Genomic DNA, 24,390 nt, shown 5'->3' on the forward strand with positions numbered 1-24,390 from the left:
GATTTTGTAGTTTTGTAACTATGGATGAAGAATTACGTGAGTTGCGAGAATTGGTAGCCCAATTAAGGGCAGACAATGAAAAATTGCGACACGAACAAGTGCCCGTTGAACAACCTGGTCCCTCTAATATTTCCATTCCGGCGGTGGTTGATCCTCTTCCTGCCGTTCCTAGTTCCTCAGCAGCGGAACGATTTGTTTTTGTGCCACGGGATCGAAATTGCCCAAAATTTAATGGTAGATCTGGCATTATGATCGAAGAGTGGGTGGAGGAGGCTCAAACTTGCATGAGACTCCGCCATCTCTCTACTTCTGATCAGGCATTTTTTCTGTTTGATCATTTGGAGGGAGAGGCGAGGGATGAAATTCGATATCGGCCAAGGGATGAGAGGGAGGATCCAAACAAAATTTTTCAGGCTTTGCGAGAATTATATGGTTGTACTAGTTCATATGTAGCTCTTCAAGAGTCCTTTTTTTCCAGGAAACAACAGGATGGGGAGACCCTGTTAGAGTTTTCCCTAGTCCTGTTAAATCTCCTGGAAAAAGTAAAGCGCCAGTCGCCTCATGGGATGCCAAATGCAGATATTTTGTTGCGCGACCAATTTGTTGAACACGTTCGTGATGGTGCTCTTCGACGTGAACTCAAACAGTTTGTCCGTCGCCAGCCTAACGCTAGGTTATTGGACGTTCGTAGTGAAGCAATGCGCTGGGAACGGGAGGGTATGCCTGGGGGAACACGTGGTCGTAGCCAATCTGTACCATCTGCTTATGGCATCCAATATGGGGTACAGGGATATCAGCCTCCGGGAGGTAGTAATTTAGCAAGTTCTGAATTGCGCGAATTGAGAGAAATGCTGAAAAAACAACAACAGCAATTGAATCAGTTGACTCAAAATGTGGCTCAAATTCAAAACCTCCAACCACGTCTTCAGTTATCCCGGTCTAATCAGGTTATTTGTCGTCGGTGTCAGCAGCCTGGTCATTTTGCCCGGGAATGTGATGGGGAACAGAGACCTCCTCGTTTCGCGCCAGCACGTGCTGATTCCGCTTCAACAAGGTGTGTGCAGTCTGGGCAACCGTCGGAAAACTAATACCCGCTGAGCTGCAGGGCCACAGCTTGGTCGGGAGAAGAACAGGCTCAAATGTTTCAGCTGAGGTAGATTTTATGTCTCGCTTTATGGCATCGTGTCCTCAACTTATTGTATATATGAGCGGGGTCAAGGTACAGTGTTTGGTGGACACTGGGTCTATGGTGTCCACCATTACTGAGAGCTGTTTTGTGTCAAATTTTGGGGCATGGGGTCAGGAACAACTTAGGTCATGCCATTGGTTGCAGCTTCGGGCCGCGAATGGCCTTTCGATTCCATATATTGGCTACCTGGAGCTAGATGTGGAGTTGTGTGGACAGGTGGTTACAGGTTGTGGCGTGCTGGTGGTCAGAGACCCTCCGGGTAGTATGTGTGCTCAGGTTCCTGGGGTTCTGGGAATGAATATCCTGGGCCGCTGCTATCGGGAGCTCTTTGGCCGGCATGGCGCTCAGCTTTTTGATCTACCTGCTGTGTCACAGGCTCCCACTTCTGTATTTCAGGCTTTACAACACTGCCACCTCATTGAAGTTCAGCCAGATTCGGATCAGGGAAGTAGAGTTAAAGTACGAGGACGTCAGGTGTGCCGCATCCCCGGAGGCACCATCAAATTGGTTGCCGTAACCTGTTCAACCCAATACTCCAGGGGCACTGTTTTGTTTGAGCCACCAGAATCTGGTCTTCCAGCAGGTTTGTTGGCATCCCCTGCACTGGTCCAGGTAGACCATGGAACTGCTTACGTGCCTGTGGTGAATGTTAGCACCGCAGATGTAGTGGTGTATGCCGGCACAGTTGTGGGGACTGTTAACCAGGTTTACGTTGTTAGCTTGCCCCCAGAGATCTCTGAAGTTCCAGTAGTTTCAGCTAGGGTGAGTATACAGGTTGCACAGGCTGTCCAGTCTGTACAAGAACAAATTGGGGAAATTGATTTGTCTGTACTTTCAGCGGAAGAACAAGGGAAGGTGAGGGAACTATTGGAGAAGTATGCATCCGTGTTTTCTATACATGAGGGTGATTTGGGATGTACCAGTCTCATTTCCCATGAGATTCCCTTGACTGATGACGTACCTGTGAGGCAGCGTTATAGACGCATTCCTCCATCTGAATACGAGGTAGTCAAAGCACACATAAATCAACTGCTCGAGGCTCAAGTAATAAGAGAAAGTTGTAGTCCATACGCGTCACCCATTGTCTTGGTTAAAAAGAAGGATGGTAGCCTACGTATGTGTGTAGACTACCGTCGTTTAAATGCTAAGACAAGGAAGGATGCTTTTCCTTTACCCCGCATTGAGGAGACTTTAGACTCGCTGGCGGGGGCATGCTGGTTTTCTACCATGGACCTTGCTAGCGGGTATAATCAGGTCCCTGTAGGTGAGGCAGATAAACCGAAGACTGCTTTTTGTACTCCATTCGGGCTATTTGAATGGAACCGGATGCCGTTTGGCCTTTGTAATGCCCCTAGCACCTTTCAGCGTTTAATGGAACGGTTGTTTGGAGACCAACAGTGCCAGTCTCTGCTTTTGTACTTGGACGATATTGTGGTGTTTTCCAGTTCAGTAGATCAGCATCTAGCCTGGATGGAGGTTGTCTTAAGCAGGTTGCTCAGAGAGGGCCTGAAAGCAAAATTGTCAAAATGTGCTTTCTTTAAGCGTAAGGTACAGTACCTGGGTCATGTGATCTCTTCAGAAGGGGTCTCTACAGATCCAGGGAAGATTGAGGCAGTTTCACAGTGGCCTCAGCCTAATAGTGTTTCGGGGCTGCGGTCATTTTTGGGGTTTGCTAGTTACTATCGGCGCTTTGTGGAGGGGTTTGCGAGGTTGGCGGCTCCCCTCCACAGGCTGGTGGCAGAACTGGCAGCCCCAAAAAGGTCCAAGCATGGCCCCAAAGAATTTGAACAGGCCTGGTCTAGTGAGTGCCAGAGTAGCTTTGAGGAATTGAGGTGTAGACTCACCACAGCCCCTGTACTCGCATATGCGGACTTCTCACTCCCCTTTATTTTGGAGGTGGACGCCAGTCATAGGGGGTTAGTTGCAGTCCTCTCTCAAGAGCAGCAGGGTAAGGTGCGTCCCATAGCCTATGGTAGTTGTGGTCTTAGGCCCACTGAGCGCAATACCTCTAACTACAGTTTAATGAAGCTGGAGTTCCTTGCGCTCAAGTGGGCCATGACCGAGAAGTTTAGGGAGTACCTTCTGGGTCATAAGTGTGTAGTCTATACTGATAATAATCCTCTTAGCTACCTGACCTCTGCCAAGTTGGGTGCCATGGAACAGCGTTGGGCCGCCCAGTTAGCGGTGTTTGACTTTGAGGTCAAGTATAGATCAGGTAAGATTAACCGAAACGCTGATGCTTTGTCACGTCAGGATTCCTCTGTGACAGAGGTTCAGGATCTGCTTCCTGGGTTGGTTGTTCCAGCCGCATTATGTCAAGCTAGTCACAGGCAGTTGGTGACCCAAGTAAACCAAATTGTATCCTTTCCATGTTCTTCTGAGAATGATATCAGTGTCCAGCAGCAGGCTGATTCAGTTATCGGAGAGTTATTGGTGTTCTGGAGGCGGAAGTTGCCACCAAGTGCAGAGGAGCGCAAGAAACTCTCCAGGTCTGCGGTGATCTTACTTAAACAGTGGGATCGTCTGAGGGAGATCGAGGGAGTGCTTTATCGGCGAGTGTTTCGCCCTGACGGTGGGGAAGAAGTCCTTCAAGTGTTGCTGCCATTGGCCATGAAGTCTGAGGTAATGACACAGCTGCATCAACAGCACAGGCACCAGGGGGTAGAGCGTACCACCCAGCTTGTGTGGCAGCGGTGCTACTGGCCGGGCATGTCGGGGGACATTGCCCGTTGGTGCCAGGAGTGTGAAAGGTGTCAGTGTGCCAAGGGTGTTCAGCCCATCCCAGTTAGCTTCATGGGACGTTTGTTGGCTGCAAGGCCAAACGAGATTGTGGCTTTGGACTTCACAGTGTTGGAGCCTTCACACTCTGGGATAGAGAATGTTTTGGTTATTACTGACATCTTTTCCAAGTACACCTTAGCTGTACCTACTAGGGACCAACGAGCTGAGACTGTGGCCCAGGTTCTGGTGGCGGAATGGTTCTGTAAGTTTGGGGTGCCAGGTCGTATCCATTCAGACCAAGGCCGTAATTTTGAGTCTGTCCTCATTCAGCAGCTGTGTCATTTATATGGGGTTGAAAAGTCACGCACAACCCCATACCATCCAGCAGGAAACGGCCAGTGTGAGCGCTTTAATAGGACATTACATGATCTTTTGCGCACCCTTCCGTTGTCTAGGAAAGGGGATTGGCCATCTTGTCTCCCCCAGGTCCTTTTTGCCTATAACACTACACCTCACCAATCTACGGGGGAATCCCCCTATTTTCTGATGTTTGGGCAAGAGCCTAGACTGCCAATTGACTTTTTGCTTGGTAGGATTGAAGAACCATTAGCAGGTAGTGTTCACCGGTGGGTTTTAGAGCATCAGAATCGGCTGCAGGTTGCTTTTGAGGGTGCTCGTGGGCGTTTGGAGGCTGCAGCCGATCGTCGAAAAGCTAGGCATGACCTACAGGTGCATAACTTGCCTCTAAGGGAGGGGCAGAAAGTGTATCTCCGTGACTGTAGTGTGAGAGGTAGACATAAGATCCATGACCTCTGGAGCTCAGTGGTGTACCAGATACTGAAGGCACCTAAGGAAGGAGGTGTAGTGTACACCATTGCGCCAACTACAGATCTAAGTAAGATAAAGCATGTGCACCGATCCCTATTAAAACCTCAGGTTGGTAGAGACCCCCTCCCTAGAGTGCCAGATGTTCCATTAGTGGAACGTGTGCTGCCTCGTGAGATGGATTCAGATGAGGGAGACTTGTTTGTTTTAGTGCCTGAAACGCCACAGGTTAGTAGTGGGCAAGCATCTCAAGGTAGTCCCCCTTCTGTCCTTCAGGATGCCGGTGGCTCTGAAGGAGAAGGAGGCAATACAGAGATGGCAGCTGAATTACCGCCTGTAATGAACCCTCCATTAGGCCCGGTGGTGAGGGGTGAGAGTGCCGTGCGTAGGACTGGAAGGAGTACGGCCGGACAGCATTCTAATGTACATCATCTGCCACGGTCACTTGGTGTAGGTACAGTTTCTAGTATAGTTGGAAGTGCAGCTGAGGTATGGTTCCGTCCTTGGAGGTAAAGGGTTTAGGAGACATCTTTTCTTGTCATTTTCTTTCAGTTCACCATCGGGGCGACGGTGCAGAAGCCTGGGGTGGATTGTGACCGTGTATAGGATAAGTGGTAGTGATTGATGTTGATAACAACCAATCAGGGGCCAGTGCTGCCTATTTTAGAGCCGGTTGGCTGTGTTAGGTGATGTGTCACCTCCAGCCCCGCCTTTCTTGTTCCGCGTTTGTTGACATCTGTTTCAGGTATGTTAGCGGTTGTGTGTGTGTGTCTCTCTCTCTCTCTCTTTCGATTAACGTTTGGATTAATCATCGTGGTTTCATTTTTAGCCTGGTTTTTCGTTGGTTTTCCTGTTGGTTGCCATGGAGTTAATGACTGCCACCCATTCAGCTCGCTTGTAGCATAAATGGAGATGACTAATTCGTAATACATGAGTGTACTACTCCCGGCTTGGTAAGTTTCTTATGTAGAGATTAAAGGGGAATGCTAGCGTGTGATTTTGCAAACAGTAACCGTTTTTGCATGTGCATATCTCTTGTAGGATTCTCCCTCTCTGTCCTGGGCGATTATAAATAAAGATCTAGCATCTGTAACATTACTCCGGTTGTGTTTGAAAGATTCTGCTATCCTGAGATCTCTAGTGGAAAGAACTACTACTGTTTACTACTGCTGCCTGCTTCTACTATCTGCTGCTGCTACATTTACTGCTGCAGTTACTACTAGCTGCTACTGCTACCCGCTACTACTATCTGCTGCTGCTACATTCACTGCTGCAGTTACTACTAGCTGCTACTGCTACCCGCTACTACTATCTGCTGCTGCTACATTCACTGCTGCAGTTACTACTAGCTGCTACTGCTACCCGTTACTACTATCTGCTGCTGCTACATTTACTGCTGCAGTTACTACTAGCTGCTACTGCTATCCGCTACTACTATCTGCCTGCTGCTACTCTACTGTTGCAGTTACTGCTAACTGCTACGACTAACTGTTACCTGCTCTATTTACTGCTGTTGTTATTACGACCTGCTACTACTATCTCCTATTGCTACTGTTATATAATTTGTGATTTTTGTTCTGTTTGGTTGTGTGATTCGGCGTGCAAAAGAGTGAGTTTTGTGTTCTGTGTGAATCTTGCTTTTCTATAGCGAAACTACAGAAGCTGTATTTGGTTTTTCTTTTCTTGTGTGTGGTTTGTCGTTTGTTTTACTCTTGTATAATTTATCCCGTATATTGATTTTGATTTTTCTTGCAGGAACTGAGGTCCCATGGGTGCAGGATCTTGAGGTGGTGGTGGTGTCACTGCACTTGACATTTTTGCTGTGGACGGTTTGGGAAGTGTGGAGTGTGTGGATCTAGTGTGGTGTGTGTGTGGAAGTGTGCTTTTTGAACACAACGGAGCACTGGTGATTTCCCCCCCCCCATGTGTGACCTCAGCCCTGTAAGTTAGTTTATTCAATTTATTTCCCCGGTTAATTTCATTTTCATATTTACTTTGTAATAACGTTGTTGTTGTCTTCTATAAATTTGTTTTCTTTTTTTGTTTTATTTTACTGCAGTTGTGTTGGAGGGGGGTGCTGGCAAAATGTTAAGAGAATGTAATGTGACCATTTTAATCTGCCACAAATTCTGAAAATAAATTTTGTACTTTTATACTATACCCACGTCTCTTGCCTATCCATATGAGAACTGAACCTGTGTGGCCTAAGAGTAAGGTTTAAGCCAATTTCTATTTCCTGGGAGAAAACCTCTCAGGTGGCGTAGTCGGATTTGCTTTGTGGATAAATTGTTAATCCCTACTCTTCCCTCCTGCCACATTCGCATTGCCAAACAGCATTTCCCGTTGTTTACATCCTTGTTTATGTCCTCGCTACAACATACCGTTAGCGCTAGAAACTGTGTCTGATGTACTGGAGAAGATTGAAACTGCTGTACTAGAGACAACTGAATCGGTGGACATGGCTGGATAAGGCTGAGGAGCTGCAGGCAAGATTACAGGGCAGGCAATCCTGATCACTGACATGGAGGAATCTTTAGAAACAAAAACACACAAACAGCAAACAACAATGAATATATTTATATATCTTCTATATTTCTGTCACATATGCATCTGTTTCATTTTAGTCTGAAAAGTGCTTTGAGATGCAACTTTAAAGATGCTACAGAAGATTATTGTCATTAGTTTGTTTGTTAAATAATAATAAATAAAACAATTTTAAAAATTCCTGTCTTAAGTGTTAGGTGTTACATAAAGAGTTGGACTATTGGAACATCTGAAGGAAGCCATTTGTATTTTCTAGACATAAATACTATTTAAAGCTAAAATCAGCAGATGTGCTCACTAACTAGTGAAGGTAAACCAGTCACTACAGTCAGACGTGCTTCAGACTATTAAACACACCAGATCAACACATACATATTGTGTTTATCCTCTATACAGGCTACAGCGCTGTAAACTCACTGTTCGGTTCTGTGAGAGTTTGTCTTCAGCTCTACAATCCTCAAACTGTGTCCTGAGAGAGCTGGCCCTGATTAACAATGACCTGCAGGATTCAGGAGTGAAGAAGCTCTCTGATGGACTGAAGAGTCAACACTGTAAACTGGAGACACTGAGGTCTGAGTTTAAACACCTGATTGATTGATTTTTGTTTTGTTACATCAGACAAATCACATTAACAGTGTGTTTTTTGTAATTTGTGCTCTTTCTCAGACTGATGACATGTAAACTCACTGCCGATTCTTGTAAGAGTTTGTCTTCAGCTCTACAATCCTCAAACTATGTGCTGAGAGAGCTGGACCTGAGTAACAATGACCTGCAGGATTCAGGAGTGAAGAAGCTCTCTGATGGACTGAAGAGTCAACACTGTAAACTGGAGACACTGAGGTCTGAGTTTAAACACCTGATTGATTGATTGATTGATTGATTGATTGATTTTTTGCTTTGTTACATCAGACAGATCACATTAACAGTGTGGTTTTTAGTAATGTGTGTTCTACGTTCTCAGATTGGCCACATGTATTCTCACTGTTCAGTGTTGTGAGAGTTTGTCTTCAGCTCTACAGTCCTCAAACTGTGTCCTGAGAGAGCTGGACCTGAGTAACAATGACCTGCAGGATTCAGGAGTGAAGCTTCTCTCTGATGGACTGAAGACTGTAAACTGTAAACTGGAGACACAGAGGTAAATGATTCTCCACTCTACAATATCTACAGTCAGACAGTTTCATATTAGAGCTTTTCATGCTTGAACATGTTAACCCTGGATGATACTAAACCCCAAATAACAGGAAGTATGGTTTATCAGTAATTATGTTTCACACTGCTCATACTATACCTGTAGTTAACCCTCAGGGGTCTGAGTTGATTTTGGGACCCCTGAGATGTTTTGACATGCCCTGACATCTGTGCTTATTTCAGCTACTTTTTACACAGTACTAGCCAACATGTGTTTTATTAGTATTCAGCTCAAACTGAGCTACAATAATATGTGAGAAATATTGATGTACATTGTGCTGATTTCCCTTTGTTTAATCACCCTAATTAAACAAAGTTAAGATCAGGATCCTCCCTTAGCTATATTTCTTAGCAAGAGTTTAGTTAAAGGATCGTCTTTAAAGAATGTATTTTGCAAAAGAATAAATTAGATCATACTTTACCACACAGGGTAACTTTGATGGGTTCTGGAAAATGAATTCAATGTCCACTCCAGTGAAGAAAAGTAATAAAATACACTTTTATTAATAAAACAAAATCCAGTGAAAAAGTAGAATAAACAAAAGACAAACAGAAAACAAAATCCTTACTTTGTCTCCAGTTGGCGGACAAAGGGCAACCAACCTCAATGAACAGAAGTCAGGAAGCGCAAAGCTGAAGAGTACATGTCAGCTTTTATACTCAGTGTCTCAGTGACAGTATTCATAAATCAACCCTAAACACAGGTGCACAGGTGAATCATACATTCAAGAAGCATGCTAAATCACTTGAACAGTAAAAAGACAGATATATAGTCATCAAGAGTACATTGTATCATATAAATCAACATTTAGGCATTTTAATATAAGCCTTGATTTATAATGTGCTATATAGTTATGCACTTAAATTCAGGTGCGTGAACTCGGTAGAAAGTTCAGCAAAAGTACAAGTTGGTAGTTCATTCAGAGTTCGACTACTAGCAAGAGGGTCATCTGAAGTAGCAAGGGGTTCACAGAGAGTTCGTCCAGCTGATTTGTTGGCTCGGCGCGCCCTCTGTCGGAGTCGCCTTTCCTTTCTCTTACGTTTCATTTCATCGTTAAGAGTTGTACTTTTACGCATAGGAATATCAGAATACATCAGTGATTTTTTGTGTCTCACATGATTAATGTCATCTGACCCATCAACCATCACACCGTTTATGAAGGCTCGTATGTGTTTGTTATCATGATCCACAGTGTTTGTTGCATGTTTTTCCCTAAGATCCTGTCAGGGCCAATACAGCAAAGCTGTGTGTGCAGCAAGCATTTTTGACGGAAGAGCAGTACGAGAATTGGAGAATGGCGGACATTGTCTTTTATCAGGAGTTTGTTCACATTTAGACACATCGCCGTGCTGTTGTGTTCGCCTAAATCCTCTAGATTACCAACAGGGCTAATGGTTGAAATAGACAGGGCAAGAGGCCTGCTGCACTGAGCCTGCATTCAGACCTATGGTTCAGACAAGGGGATTAAGGGAAAAGTCTTCAATTATAGAGTTTATATGAACATGATTATCTTTATAATGATATAAATTGTGGTTTTGTGTATATGAAATTACGAATAACAAATGTAGCCGGGCATTACATTACTGTTTATTTCTTTGCATTTTAACTTTATAAACTATAAAATCACGCGTTTCATTCTGTGAGCTAAATGACAACAGTTGTTCACTGCCCTCCTTCTCCCCTGCTGGACACGCCCACTCCTGCCCTTTGCTTGCGGAGCAAAATCAGGAATCGAATGGAAGCCTGGCTCAATAACCCACACAATTCAAAAGAATGGAACCAGTTGTGACTGTTTGTGATTGTGAGGTATAACCAATAAAGAGAAAATGATCACAATGAAGGCTGATAAAATTAATGAATGTAAAAATGATTGAGAAATAAAATCGACACATGGAAGTGTGAAAACATTACACAGAGTTGTGCAGTTCCCAGAAGTTCCTGATGCCTTTCACACAAATTCTTTCAAAACAGCCACATCAACACTACAAGAAGAAATGGCTGCATTATTGCTTTTTGCCTCAGCTGATGTGATGGAACTATTTATACATTATACATTTAACAAAACATATTGTTTTACAAAATTATCTTAGATATAATTAAGTCATTCCTGGCGTTCTGTAATATTTCAGTCCCCCATATTTTTTTATAGTGGTTGTCGACTTAAATTACATGTTAAAAGCATTTTTCATTGATCTACTTTGTACATTATAATGAATATAAAAATACATTAAATGCAGCTTTAGCATAAAAAATATAATATGTCTGTCACAAACCAAGCTATTTGTCATGCCCCCGAGGCACTTCTTTGAAATTGCATGTAGACACAGTGTTTAATTTTTTTTTTAGTATTACAACTATTTATTTGTGTTATTTACTTGTGATAAATAAAAAATAAGATTTTTTAATAAAAAACAGGCTACAAAGTTATGTCCCTCAATATAAACTCAACCCTGTCACACCAGCAATTCTCCACCTACAGCAATTCAGAGTCTACTCTTATATGACATCCAGACGGAAAGTGACATCATTCAGCTCTCTTTCTCAGGATGGTGCAAAAGAAGCTATATTTTTATTTATTTACATTTTTTGATTTTATTATAGTTAGGAAGGATGCGGTCAAGCTTAACAATTCAACCCCGTAACGTAAAACTAAGATGGAATATGATTGTTTTTTTTTATTTCCAAACAATATAACATATTCTTGTTTAATTGCTGCCATGTGGGCATTCTCTTTTAAACCACACAAGGAGCAGAGGACATTCTACTTTAAAAACTCAACCCCATCACACATGTCATTGCTTTGGGTATATTCACTTAATTAATCAAGAATATTCATTAAAAAACATTTTTAAAAAAAATTGTTACTGATAGAATATTTGAAGCTGTGCTTTACTTAAACTTTGACACTATTTAATGTCAGACACGGCACCCGTACCAGCAGCAGATTTTATATTGAGTGTCACGAGTTTCATCATGAGTTTATGTAAAGCTAATAAAATCAGAACAAAAAAATACTTAAATTATGTATTAGTTCATTTGTTTATCTCTATGTCATGTGACAATTACCCAACTTTAGAGAGGGGGTCATTGAGGGCATAACTCATATTAATATTATAGATACAGAGGGTTAGGCTAACAAAAGGTTTTGGAATCCCTGATTGAATCCCCTCCTGCTGCCCATCCACCTCAGGGTTGGAAGTTTTGTGTGTTCAGAGATGCTCCTCTGCAGTCCTCGGTTGTAACGAGTGGTTATTTTAGTTACTGTTGCTCACTATATAATTTTCTCTCCTAGAGATTGTTGTGTGTGAAAATCCCAATAGATCAGCAGTTTCTGAAATAAGCAGACCAGCCTATCTGGCTATATAATTTTATTTTTTTTATTAATATTATTAAGTATTTTCATTAACAATTTCATTAAGAACTTTTCTGCTGCAGTTTTTATTTATGTTCCAGGAAATAAAGTTTTAGACAAGACTTTACCTGTTGCTTCTGTTTACTGTAGGTTCTGTTCAGCAATAGATTGGGTAACACAGGCCTTTATCAGCATTTTTAAAGGTTACTAACAGTCCAGTTACCTGCAGCACTTCAATTTTTTGAATTCTGACTGTGGTTTGGTTTAATGAAGTTTCATTTCATTCCGGTTTGCCTTTATCTCATTAATGCCTTTGCTAAATGTTTTACTAAAATACATTTTAAGTAAGTGTTAGATGTAATTTCAAATGAACTAAAACAAATTAAAACTGAAATTTAAGTGTCCTCTTAACCCTGCTATGGTCTTAAACCGGTCACTGTATTCTCCACCCTGTGAGATTCATATTTTTAAAGGAAAACAATTAAATATAGAAAAAAATATTGCTGAGAACCAACCAGCATGTTAAGGCCTAACATTGTAATTATGTGGGTGGGGTAAGACACCTAAATGTAAAACTTTTTAAAAAATTAAGAGACCACAGAATGGACAAGTATGTATAATTGTAACTTAAATCACATATGAATCTAAAACTCATTAAAAATGTGATATTTTAGCCATTAAACTGATTTGAGGGACATGTGAGCAACAGGGAAATGTTGGTTTTAGAGCAAAAGCTTTGTAGAATACTATTATTACCAACTCAGTTTAGTCTATTACAGGGTTGAGAATAATGGCTGCCCAATTAAGAATAAAAGAGAAAATAATATAAAGGCTTTAATGCCCGAGGTGGGAAAAACATGATGTTTTGAAAGTTTAAATTGTGCCTTATTATGTAGGCTATATTTAAAAATATAAACAGTACACTTTTAAAAATATGTTACTACAAGATATGCAAACTGCGGCACAGCACACTACAAGATACTATCAAGATTGTTGTGCCTGATGGAGCACATCACCTGACTGCAGAATAACTCTGCTTTATATTATAGGCTTGCTTACAAATATCTGACCAACTGCCAGAGCGAACAGCCTGCAGAATGAAGAGAAAAGCTGCTTGTTGAAGAGAGCACATCATGTCCAAACAAATGTCTAATATTATGATTATTATTATTATTATTACGGATCAGAGAGGTGACAAAGGCAGATTAACAGAAATAACGGACATTTCATGATACTTTAGGGGGAAAACCAGTGTGGAGAGTTTTGTATAAACCAACTTTGACAAAATGTGTTGGGGATTTACAATGGAGGATTCTGCAGGGGATTGTGGCAGTGAATGATTTCATACGTGTTGTTCACTCTAGTGTCCATGACGAGTGTCTCTTCTGTGGACATAGAGAGACTGTACACGTTTAACACAATAGTTTGATATGTTGAGCAGAGTTTTCCTGAAATGTGGAGAGAATTTGACTCAATGTAAGTTTCTTCTGGAGCTGGCTATAGTCAGAAACACAAACTGAAATAGCAGTTCATTCACTGTTTAGTTGCTCAAGCAAAACTTGCTCTACTTATCACAAGAAGAAACTAAATAGATGATGTACATCACAGGTGTCAAACTCAGTTCCAAAAGGGCCGCAGCTCTGCACAGTTTAGTTTCAACCCTAATTAAACACACCTGATCAAGCTAATTGAGTCCTTCAGGCTTGTTTGAAACCTACAGGTAAGTGTGTTGGAGCAGGGTTGGAACTAAACTGTACAGGGCTTCGGCCCTCCAGGAATTGAGTTTGACACCCCTGATGTACATGGTCAAGAGATTGAGAGTTTTAAAGCGTTCGTGAGGTCCAGAATTAAAATAGATTTAAAGTATTACAAGGCCATAAATGATGCTGAAACCTTTAAACAACAGTGCTGTTATAAGGACGCTGTCTGCAGTGTGGAGGTAGGAGAGCTGCTGTTACATCTGATGTGGAGTTACAATGTGTCAAAAAAAAATGATGTAAGAAACTATTTTTGTAGAAAAACAAATCCCACACAGACAAACATACACTCATGCACACACTCAAACACACACACACACTCTCGCACACACATGCTCTTTCACACATACACAAACAAACACTCTCTCTCTCTCTCTCTCTCTCTCTCTCTCACACACACACACTCTCACACACACACACACACACACACACACACACTGCTACTGACTGCTCCTTCTCAGTCTTCAGCACAGTTTGACTGATGATTGACACCAAACAGTAAACCCAGGATAGAGCGGCTCAGTGAATGTGGTCTGGACTGAGTGGATGAGGCTCATTGTGTCTCTATAGATGTTGTAGAAGATCAGAGTTCCTGCACTGTGATCCACAAACACTCCTATTCTCCTGCTGAGAGGCTTCACTGGGAGCTCAGTGCGTGTGTAATTGTGTCTGAATATGAAACTGGAGGAAGAACAGCACAAACTCCAGGACTGAGCATTACGTCCGAACAAACACTCAGCACCTCTTCCCTTCCTCCTGATGCTCTTATATGACACTGCTGTACACACACTACAACCATCTCCACTCCAGTCAATCTCCCAGTAACAGCGTCCACACACACTCTCTCTGCACAACACCTGAGGATAAATACCATCAAATCTGTCTGGATGATCAGGATACTGCTGATACTCTCTCACACGCTTCACCTCTCTGTTCTCCTCAGACAGAATGAGAAAAGCATATGTTGTGTTTGGATCCAGAGTGAGGAAACAGGCATCTGAACACAAGAACACACACATGTATAACCACAGCTGTGTGTGTGTGTGTGTGTGTGTGTGTGTGTGTGTGTGTGTGTGTGTGTGTGTGTGTGAGAGAGAGAGACAGAAAGACAGTGTATGTGTGTTTGTGTGTGGGAGAAAGAAAGTGTGTGTGTGTGTGTGTGTGAGAGATTGAGAGAGACAGAGTGTGTGTGTGTGTGTGTGTGTGTAGGAGAAAGAGAGAGAGTGTGTGTGTGAGAGAGAGAGTGTGTGTGTGATTGAGAGAGAGTGTGTGTTTGTGTGTGTGTATGTGTGTGTGTAGTCCTACATTTGTGCAGTCCTGCTGTAATCCTCGTGTGTCCTCCATGATCCAGACTGTAAACACACACAGATGGAGAGAATGAGCTGTTTAGTTTCCCCCTCAGCTAATAAGCTAAAGCTAGCACTGAGCTGCTCAGCTACACGCTCCAAACTCTTCAGCTCAAACACACAAAAACACTTGTTGGTTGAGCCGGGATGCACAATGAATGTAACACAGTGCGTTCTTTTCCTCTGCTGTTGGTGAAGCGAGCGCAGATACTGCTCATGTTGATGGAGACACCCTGCTGCAACATTCATTTATTACAGTGATCACACTTAGCTTTGCCATCGTTCTTCAGCACATGCAGCCTTTGAGCACATGTTGCAGTCCATCTCTAAACTATGTTCAGATTATTAAAGCTGCTCGCCAGCGCCCAAGTTCCTGACAGATTAGCAAGTGAAAAATACACATGTGTGCACAGAGAAGAGGAATCCAGATGTTGATTTTAGAACAAGAGTCTGAACATTAATCCAAGTGTCTGATTCCAGAATCTGAATCCATCTTCAATCCCCAACCCTATTCCTGACCTGATATTGTAGGATTCTTCAACAGAAATGGAGGAAGAAGTTTCTCTGCTCAGCTCAAATGCTGAAACTGTACAGTGTGTCCCGCTTAATGTCACTGTAACTGAGCCAATACACTCCAACATTTACAGAGGAGATTCATTTCACACTCAATGATTTGCTCTTCATAGACATGACTGGAATACTCTACAAGCTGTTTCTTCTGTCTGTCCTCACCCCATAACCCTCACAGAAAACTGAAGCTGATCACAAAAGAGCTTTCTAGTGTCTTTTTAAAGCCATTTAGTGTAAAAGCACAAGGCCAGTGCTGCTCCACATACTTGAGTTTGTCCAGTGTGTAGTTTGGATCCTCCAGTTGTTCAGAGAGCAGCTTGACTCCTGAATCTCCTGGATGATTGTAGCTCAGATCCAGCTCTCTCAGGTGTGAGGGGTTTGAAGTCAGAGCTGAAGACAGAAAACCACAGCCTTCCTCTGTCACCATACAGCCAGACAATCTACAAACACAGCAATAGTCCACATCACACAGGACAATCACACATCACGCCATTGCCAGCCTGCACACACACATTATCTTGTGTGTTAAATGCAAAAGTACCACAAGCCTGCGTTTGAGTAAAGATCCCGGCCCTGTTAGATCCCACCCTGTGGGCTGGCTGCCTCTTCCGTGTTAATGAATGAGACTGAAGCCCAAATAATCCAGAGTAGTCCCGAAAGATGGTTTTGGTCAATTAAAGCAATAATTATCGTGCTGATATAGGTGCAGATCTTTAATTTTGTAAAGAGTTTGTTTTTAGCAGTAATTTAATGCTGGGCATTTCATCGTGATTGACAGCTGTGATTGACAGTTTCTCAAAGCAGACTGTTCGAGCTTCCGAAGGAGACTGAAGTGTTATTATTCCATTTATGTGTTATTTTACAATGATATAACGAGTTCAGCAGTAAACTATAGTTTTTGACATACAGGATCTGGTGGAACACAGTTTATTCTGTATAAATACACTCGGGCCAGTTCCGGCTAGATTCTCGCCTGCCGAAGACTTACCTCTCGGCCCGACTCTGTCAGCTGTCTACTTTGCTGCCCGAGTCAATCGGGCCAGATGCGGTGGTCATTAGCGAGCCAGAATTGGCCTGTGAGTATGTGCATTGGGGCCCAGAGCTGGCGCAACTAAATCTTCATTTTATAAAACCTCACCTTTATGAACATCATTACAACCATTTGAGTTGATATAACAGCAAACTCAGGCTACTATGTAAACGCAAAGTGTAGGCATTGAGCTTGACCTTTGAATTAAATGCAAACAGCGCCTACACACACATATACATATATATATATATATATATATATATATATATATATATATATATATATATATACACACACACACACACACACACACACACACACACACATATATATTACACATATATATATATATATATACACACACACACACACACACACACACACACACACACATATATATTACACATATATATATATATATATATATATATATATATATATTAGTGCTGTCAATCAATTAAAAAAAAAAAACTAATTAATCGCACTTTTAAAAATGTAATCACGATTATTTTCACGATTTACATTTAAAGAACGGGAACTTGTAATTTTGGCCGTTCGATGTAAAATTTATATATATATATATAGAAGAAAGTCCAGCCCTTCTCAAGAAGTTGAGTTCCAGAGCCCAAGCTGTGCGTAGAGGTGAGCCCAACTATCTGTAGTCGGTATCGTTCCACCTCCCGCACAAGCTCCTTCCCTCCCACTGGGGCGGTTTGCTGCCGAGTGTGACGCGGCTGGGATGAGAATCAGCACCTCCAAGTCCGAGGCCATGGTGCTCCACCGGAAAAAGGTGGTTTGCCATCTCCAGGTTGGAGGAAAGTCCTTACCCCAGGTGGAGGAGTTTAAGTATCTCAGGGTTTTGTTCACGAGTGAGGGAAGGATAGAACGAGAGATTGCAAGGCAGATTGGTGCAGCGGCAGCAGTAATGCGGTCGATGTACCGGTCCGTTGTGGTGAAGAAGGAGCTGAGCCGAAAGGCAAAGCTCTCGATTTACCGGTCAATCTACGTTCCTACTCTCACCAATGGTCATGAGCTTTGGATCATGACCGAAAGAACAAGATCTCGGATACAAGCGGCCAAAATGAGTTACCTTCGAAGGATGGCAGGGCGCACTCTTATGGATAGGGTGAGGAGCTCTGACACCAGGGAGGAGTTCGGAGTAGAGTCGCTGCTCCTCCACATCGAGAGAAGTCAGCTGAGGTGGCTCGGGCATCTGTTTCGGATGCCTCCTGGACGCCAACCTAGGGAGGTGTTCCAGGCATGTCCCACCGGGAGGCGGCCTTGGGGAAGACCCAGGACACGCTAGAGGGACTATGTCTCTCGGCTGGCCTGGGAACGCCTCGGGATCCCCCCGGAGGAGCTAGAGGAAGTGTCTGGGGATAGGAAAGTCTGGGGTTCTCTGCTCCCGCGACCCGGCCCCGGAAAAGCGGCAGAAGATGAATGAATGAAATGAATATATATATATATATATAAATACAGTTGAAGTCAGAATTATTAGCGCCCCTGTTAATTTTTTTCCTTATTTCTGTTTAATGGAGGGAAGATTGTTTCAGCACATTTCTAAGCGTAATAGTTTTAAAAACCTATTTCTAATAACTGATTTATTTATTTATCTTAAATAATATTTTGCTTGATATTGTTCAAGACACTTCTACACAGCTAAAAGTGACATTTAAAGGCTTAACTAGGTTAATAAGGTGAACTAGGCAGGTAAGGGTAATTAGGCGAGTTATTGTATAATGATGGTTTGTTCTGTACACTATCGAAAAAAAATTGCTTAAAGTGGCTAATAATTTTGTCCCAAAAATAGTTAAAAAAAATTTAAACTGCTTTTATTCTAGCCGAAATAAAAGAAATAAGACCTTTTCTAGAAGAAAAAATATTATCAGACATACTGTGAAAATTTCCTTGCTCTGTCAAACATCATTTGGGAAATATTTAAAAAAGAAAAAAAAATCTAAAGGGGGCAAATAATTCTATATATATGTGTTATATACACACACACACACACAAACACATATATACACACACAAGTGGTAAAGTTTGGACATGCTCTGCTTTTTGTTCAGTTTGCAGTTTCTTGTAATAACACACATGCGCGCACACACACACACACATATATATATATATATATATATATATATATATATATATATATATATATTTATTGACCTTGTTCTCTGCAGACGAGTGGGCGCAGCCATTTGAATCTTTTTGGCACGAGACTTCCGGTCTCATTTACTTCCATTCATTTTTAGACATTAAAAACTGCTCGTTTCGCTGTTTGATGTTGCAAACTGATATTTCCTTGTTATATTATTGTACTTGGTCTGTATAATCATGCAAACATTTGTTTGTAGAGCAAGTAGTTTGACCGTTTTTTGCCATTTATTATTCCTTGTCATTTCTCCTATAGGCGACTGAAACGGAAGTTCTAAGACAATCGCGAAAACAAAATTATTAGCCCTCCTATGAAATTTGTTTTCTTTTACAAATATTTCACAAGTGCTGTTAAACAGAGCAAGAAAATTGTTTTCACGGCATTTCCTTCTGTATTTTTCTTCTGGAAAGTTTTTTTTTTTTTTTTCTTTTAGTTTGGGTGAAATAATATAATATATATTTTTTTTAAGTAAAAACTGCTAAGGTCAATATTATTAGCCCTCTTAAGTAATTATTTGTTTGATTGGCTCCAGGAAAAAAACTACTGTTGTCCTATGACTTGCCTAATTACCCTAACTTGCCTAGTTAAGGTAATTAACCTAATTAAGCCTTTAAATTGCACTTAAAGCTAAAAACTGGTGTCTTGAAAAACAAATAGTATGATAATGCATTCTGTCATCATGACAAAGACAAAAGAAATAAGTTTAGACTTGAGAAAAAGAATTGTTGAGGCTCACAAAGAAGGAGAAGGATATACATGTTTATCAAAGCGTTTTTAAGTGTCAAGAAGTGCCGTGAGAAGTATTATCAAGAAGTTTAATGAGATCCACACTGTGGAGAACATGACTGGCAGAGGTAGAAAGCGAAAGATTTCCAAAACTTTAAAAAGAAAATTAGTAAGAGAGGTTTCTAAAGACCCAAGAACAACTGCCAAGACACTAGTGAATGACTTAGCAAAGTCTGGAATTAATGTCTCAGCAAAGACAGTCAGTAGAGCCATGCACAGGAGTGAACTGAAAGGTTGTCGACAAAAAAAGACTTCACTTTTAAAAAAGAGACACCTCCAAGCTAGACTGAAGTTTGCCAGGGACAATCTAGAGAAAAATAATAAATACTGAAAACGTATCCTTTGGTCAGATGAGACAAAACTAAAGCTCTTTGGCCATAGAGATGTTTGGAGAAAGAAGGGAGAGGCATTTAATCCAAAGAACACCGTTCCCACAGTGAAACATGGCAATGGGAGTATAATGCTATGGGGATGTTTCAGGGCATTTGGAACTGGGTTGAAGGAAACATAAAAAAAGGAAGACTACCAGAAGATTTTGAAAAATAACCTTAAACAGTCTGCAAAAAAACTTGGTCTGGGGCGACGTTTTGTATTCCAGCATGATAATGATTCAAATCATACCTCACTTCTGATAAAGAACTACCTCCAACAGAACAAAGTGAAAGTCCTTGACTGGCCTGCACAAAGCCCAGACTTGAATCCAACAGAAAATCTGTGGGGTACACTGAATAATTAACGCGTTAATTATTTAAAATTAATCGCATTCGTTAACGCACTAATTTTGACAGCGCTAATATATATATATATATATATATATATATATATATATATATATATATATGTGTGTGTGTGTGTTTTTACAAGAAACTGCAAACTGAACAAAAAGCAGAGCATGTCTAAACTTTACCAGGGCACAAAAATATAAATATAATAATATAAAAATATAAAATATGAATAAATAATCCTCAAAATAAACGGATTCCTTTAACATTAAGTCATATTTGGGCATATTGGAAAAAGAGACGCTCTGAAAAGTGCAACATTTTGCAGTTTACTCAGTAATGCTTTTAAATATATTTTTATAAACCTACATTAGTATAGTTACAATTGAAATCACATCCCTGTAAGTGTTTTGTTTCGTTTTCTGCCAATCCACTGAATGGGGCTCCACATTTGGTAACCCAATATGAAACTGTATCTGTGTAGTGTAATATAATTTACCTCAGTGTCTCCAGTTTACAGTGTTGACTCTTCAGTCCATCGGAGAGAAGTTTCACTCCTGAATCCTGCAGGTCATTGGTACTCAGGTCCAGCTCTCTTAGCACACAGTTTGAGGATTGTAGAGCTGAAGACAAACTCTCACTGGACTGAACAGTGAGATTACACATGACTAGTCTGAGAAAGAAGAACACAGATTACATTAACAGTGTGAATTTAGTCATTCATCTGATGTAAAAAAACAAACTATAAGGGTTAATAATATGACAAAACTATTTGATTTGTGTTATTTAGAATGACTGATATTGTTATTTAATAAAACTGAATATTAAATGTCATCTAATATATTCTTGAATATTTTGAAATATTAAGAAAACTGCTAAATGTCAGCTTAGACATGAGGACCATGAGACTTGTTCAGAGCCTGTCAAACCTGCTGCAGGGTCCAGACACCTCCTCCGACATTATACACATTGCTTCTGTTGTTTCTGTTTTTTGGTCAGAACGACCAACACATCTGACAAAATCCTAAATATATCTTTCCAATAAACCAATCCAAAGATAAACTATAAGTTTGATCAAATAAAATATAAATAAAGATTTCAGATGTAATTAATTAAAATTATCTTTAACATAAACTGATTTCCTGAACTGTATTAGAAAAACTTTAATTTGAGAAGCAGCATTTTGCAGTTTATCCACTAATGCTCTTAAATATATCTGGACATTTCCATCTAAATCAAAACACTTTTTGTTGTTGTTGAGTGTAAAATCATTTACCTCAGTGTGTCCAGTTTACAGTGTTGACTCTTCAGTCCATCAGAGAGAAGCTTCACTCCTGAATCCTGTAGGCCATTGTTACTCAGGTCCAGCTCTCTCAGCACACAGTTTGAGGATTGTAGAGCTAAAGACAAACTCTCACAGCACTGAACAGTGAGATTACACATGACCAGTCTGAAAATAAATAAATAAAAATTAGTTTAATTTTTTAGTAATTTGTTTAATGTGATAAATAATTACAATCAATCAATCAATCAAGTGTTTGAACTCAGACCTCAGTGTCTCCAGTTTACAGTTTGGACTCTTCAGTCCATCAGAGAGAAGCTTCACTCCTGAATCCTGCAGGTCATTGTTACTCAGGTCCAGCTCTCTCAGCACACAGTTTGAGGATTGTAGAGCTGAAGTCAAACTCTCACAAGACTGAGCAGTGAGATTACAGCACTGTAGTCTGTGTAGAGGACAAAAAGTTCATTGTTTAATTTTGTGTGAGTGTGCATGTAATTATTGAAGTGCCTATGAGGAGTGATTACTTCTCTGAATGTCTTTAATGGTCATAACAACACACATAGGAGCACTGGAAAGACTGAACACAGGGCTCTGGCTTTCACTTTCTGAGTCCAAATAAAGACATGATATCGGTGATTTTGATAGAGGGAACTCTGCTTAGTGTGTAAGTGAAAAAAGTGGGCATGACCAATGGGCGGGGCTTGTTTTTCTACTGTGAGCTAATTGGATATAGTTATAGTAGGTATTTCATTCAGAAAGTTTAGGTGCGTTCGACATAAAGCACTGCTGCAGCAATCAAGGAGATTAGCCGAGTGCAGGCTGGAGAGCAGTTGAAAACCGAGCCGTCAAGCCAGACATTTAGGGGCTCAAAGTTGCTACAGTCATGATGACCAATCACATGGCCTGATTATTTATTTATTTACTTATTTACTTACAGCAATAACAACTAAATATTTACAGTACAAATTAAACAGAATACAGTCCCAACAAACTATAGTTCATTTTTAAACAAGAAGGGAATTAAGAATTAAATTTAAGTAGCCCATATAACAAACGCATGATAAAAAAAAAGAGGAAATGAAAGAGCACAAAAAAAGGAGATCAATATCCACATACAGGCCAAACACAAAACATGTATTAGTTCATTTTCTTTTTGGCTTAGTCACTTTATTAATCTGGGGTCGCACCACAGCAGAATGAACCGTCAACTAATCTAGCACGTTTTATGCAACAGATGCCCTTCCAGCTGCAACCCATCTCTGGGAGACATCCATACACACTCATTCCCTACGGACAGTTTAGCCTATCCATTCACCTGTACCGCATGTCTTTGGACTGTGGGAGAAACCGAAACACCCGGAGGAAACCCACGTGAATGCAGGTAGAACATGCAAACTCCACACAGAAATGCCAACTGACCCAGCCCGAGGCTCGAAACCAGCAACCTTCTTGCTGTAAGACAACAGTACTACCTACTGCGCCACTGCATCGCCTAAACACGAAGCAATAAGCACAAATTCTTGAAGTTGAAATATCAGTCTTTATACAACTAGATGTTAAATTGTATGTCAATACTGTTCGTTTTTTTTTTTTTTTGAATATGCTACAAAAGGGTTTACATTTATTTATATTTATCGACATAAAACTTTCCATTATATATTATTTAAAACCCAAAACAGGATGTTTTGATTAAGTCTGAAACAATAATTAAGATTATTTTGGATAATAAAATCATTTTCACAAAAGCACTTTAATCCAAAAAGATTGAACAAGAGGACATTCCTAAAATAAGTGAGGTACGCTTTAAGTAGACGTTTCCCAGAAGAAGCAGGTACATCAATGTCACTTTTAACATTTCTGCATAAACGAGTTGACAGGAAATAAAATGTTTTATAATCATATATTTTTATATTTAATAAAATATATTTTTAACTTAATTTGTTAAGAAATCTTCATAGGGGTGTCAATAAAACCTGAAACACACGTAGTTGATGTCATGCGCTGAACTCAGCCAATCGAGTAATATCAGTGTCGTCATTGCAGCTCCAGCAGTCGCTCTTCAGAAGCTGTACGGCCTGAATCAGTCACCTGATCTCAGAGCGATGTCGCGGTACTTTGATCCCACATGTGACAGTCACACGGCATCCACACAGCGTCAATCCGGACAATATTTCTACCCAGCATGTTTTAAGCCAGATTTCAATCGATCTGCGAAGCCTGCATAAAGTCAAACGCACCTAATGTTTTTCAACCCCATTCCTGTCTGTTGTCATAACTGACAGTTGGGGGGCGTGGTTAAGTATGTTAGCCACACCCAATACCTCAGACAGATGTAGTCTCACAATTTAGAACAGGGGTCTCAAACTCGCGGCCTGCGGGCCATTTGCGGCCCTCAGTGCAATATTTTGTGGCCCGCGCCGACCACTGTACACTGACAGAATCAGCGGAGCGGGGAGAGAGATCGCTCCCCGCTCCGCTGATTCTATCCGTACACAGCGGTCACTGGCATTCCCCGCCCACCGTGTAAACAAAGGGGCGAGGATGCCGGTGACGTCACCACGCACCCCGCCCTTTTGTTAGACGCTGTGACGGGCGGGAAGTGTGGAGGGGCGTTGTCGCGCGCGTTCTGATCAGCTGTGTTGTCGCGCGCGTACTCAAGAGCGGTGTTATCGCGCGCCTACTGAAGGGCGGGACCGAGGGTGTGTCGCGTCGCGGGGGCACTTTTGATCATTTTGGAAGGGCACTTTCTATGCAAAACTAAAAAGGGCATGTGCACTGCACAGGTTGAGCCCTATGTGTCCACGTGCCTGCCCTGCATCTTATATATATTATAGGTAGATACAGACTGGTACAGACAGGAGTGGGGTGGGGATGTTTTATTTATACAAATATACGCCTTTTTTTTTAGGTGAGGGA

General features: G+C 41.2%; 1 protein-coding gene across 1 annotated transcript in view; it reads right to left on the reverse strand.

The window, feature by feature from the left end:
* Positions 1-12,969: 12,969 nt before the first annotated feature.
* The window catches only part of si:ch211-226o13.1, a 30,842-nt gene continuing 19,421 nt past the window's right edge, over positions 12,970-24,390 (reverse strand). Inside the window, exons 5-10 of the mRNA XM_068220049.2 lie at positions 21,743-21,916; positions 21,469-21,642; positions 20,692-20,865; positions 15,760-15,933; positions 14,883-14,929; positions 12,970-14,574 (exon numbers count right to left, since the gene is read on the reverse strand). Of these exons, the coding sequence (XP_068076150.1) occupies positions 14,042-14,574; positions 14,883-14,929; positions 15,760-15,933; positions 20,692-20,865; positions 21,469-21,642; positions 21,743-21,916 (1,276 nt within the window). The 3' untranslated portion in view covers positions 12,970-14,041. The remainder of the gene's footprint in view (positions 14,575-14,882; positions 14,930-15,759; positions 15,934-20,691; positions 20,866-21,468; positions 21,643-21,742; positions 21,917-24,390) is intronic.

Source organism: Danio rerio, chromosome 4 (genome assembly GCF_049306965.1).
Source record: "Danio rerio strain Tuebingen ecotype United States chromosome 4, GRCz12tu, whole genome shotgun sequence".
NCBI lineage: Eukaryota > Metazoa > Chordata > Actinopteri > Cypriniformes > Danionidae > Danio > Danio rerio.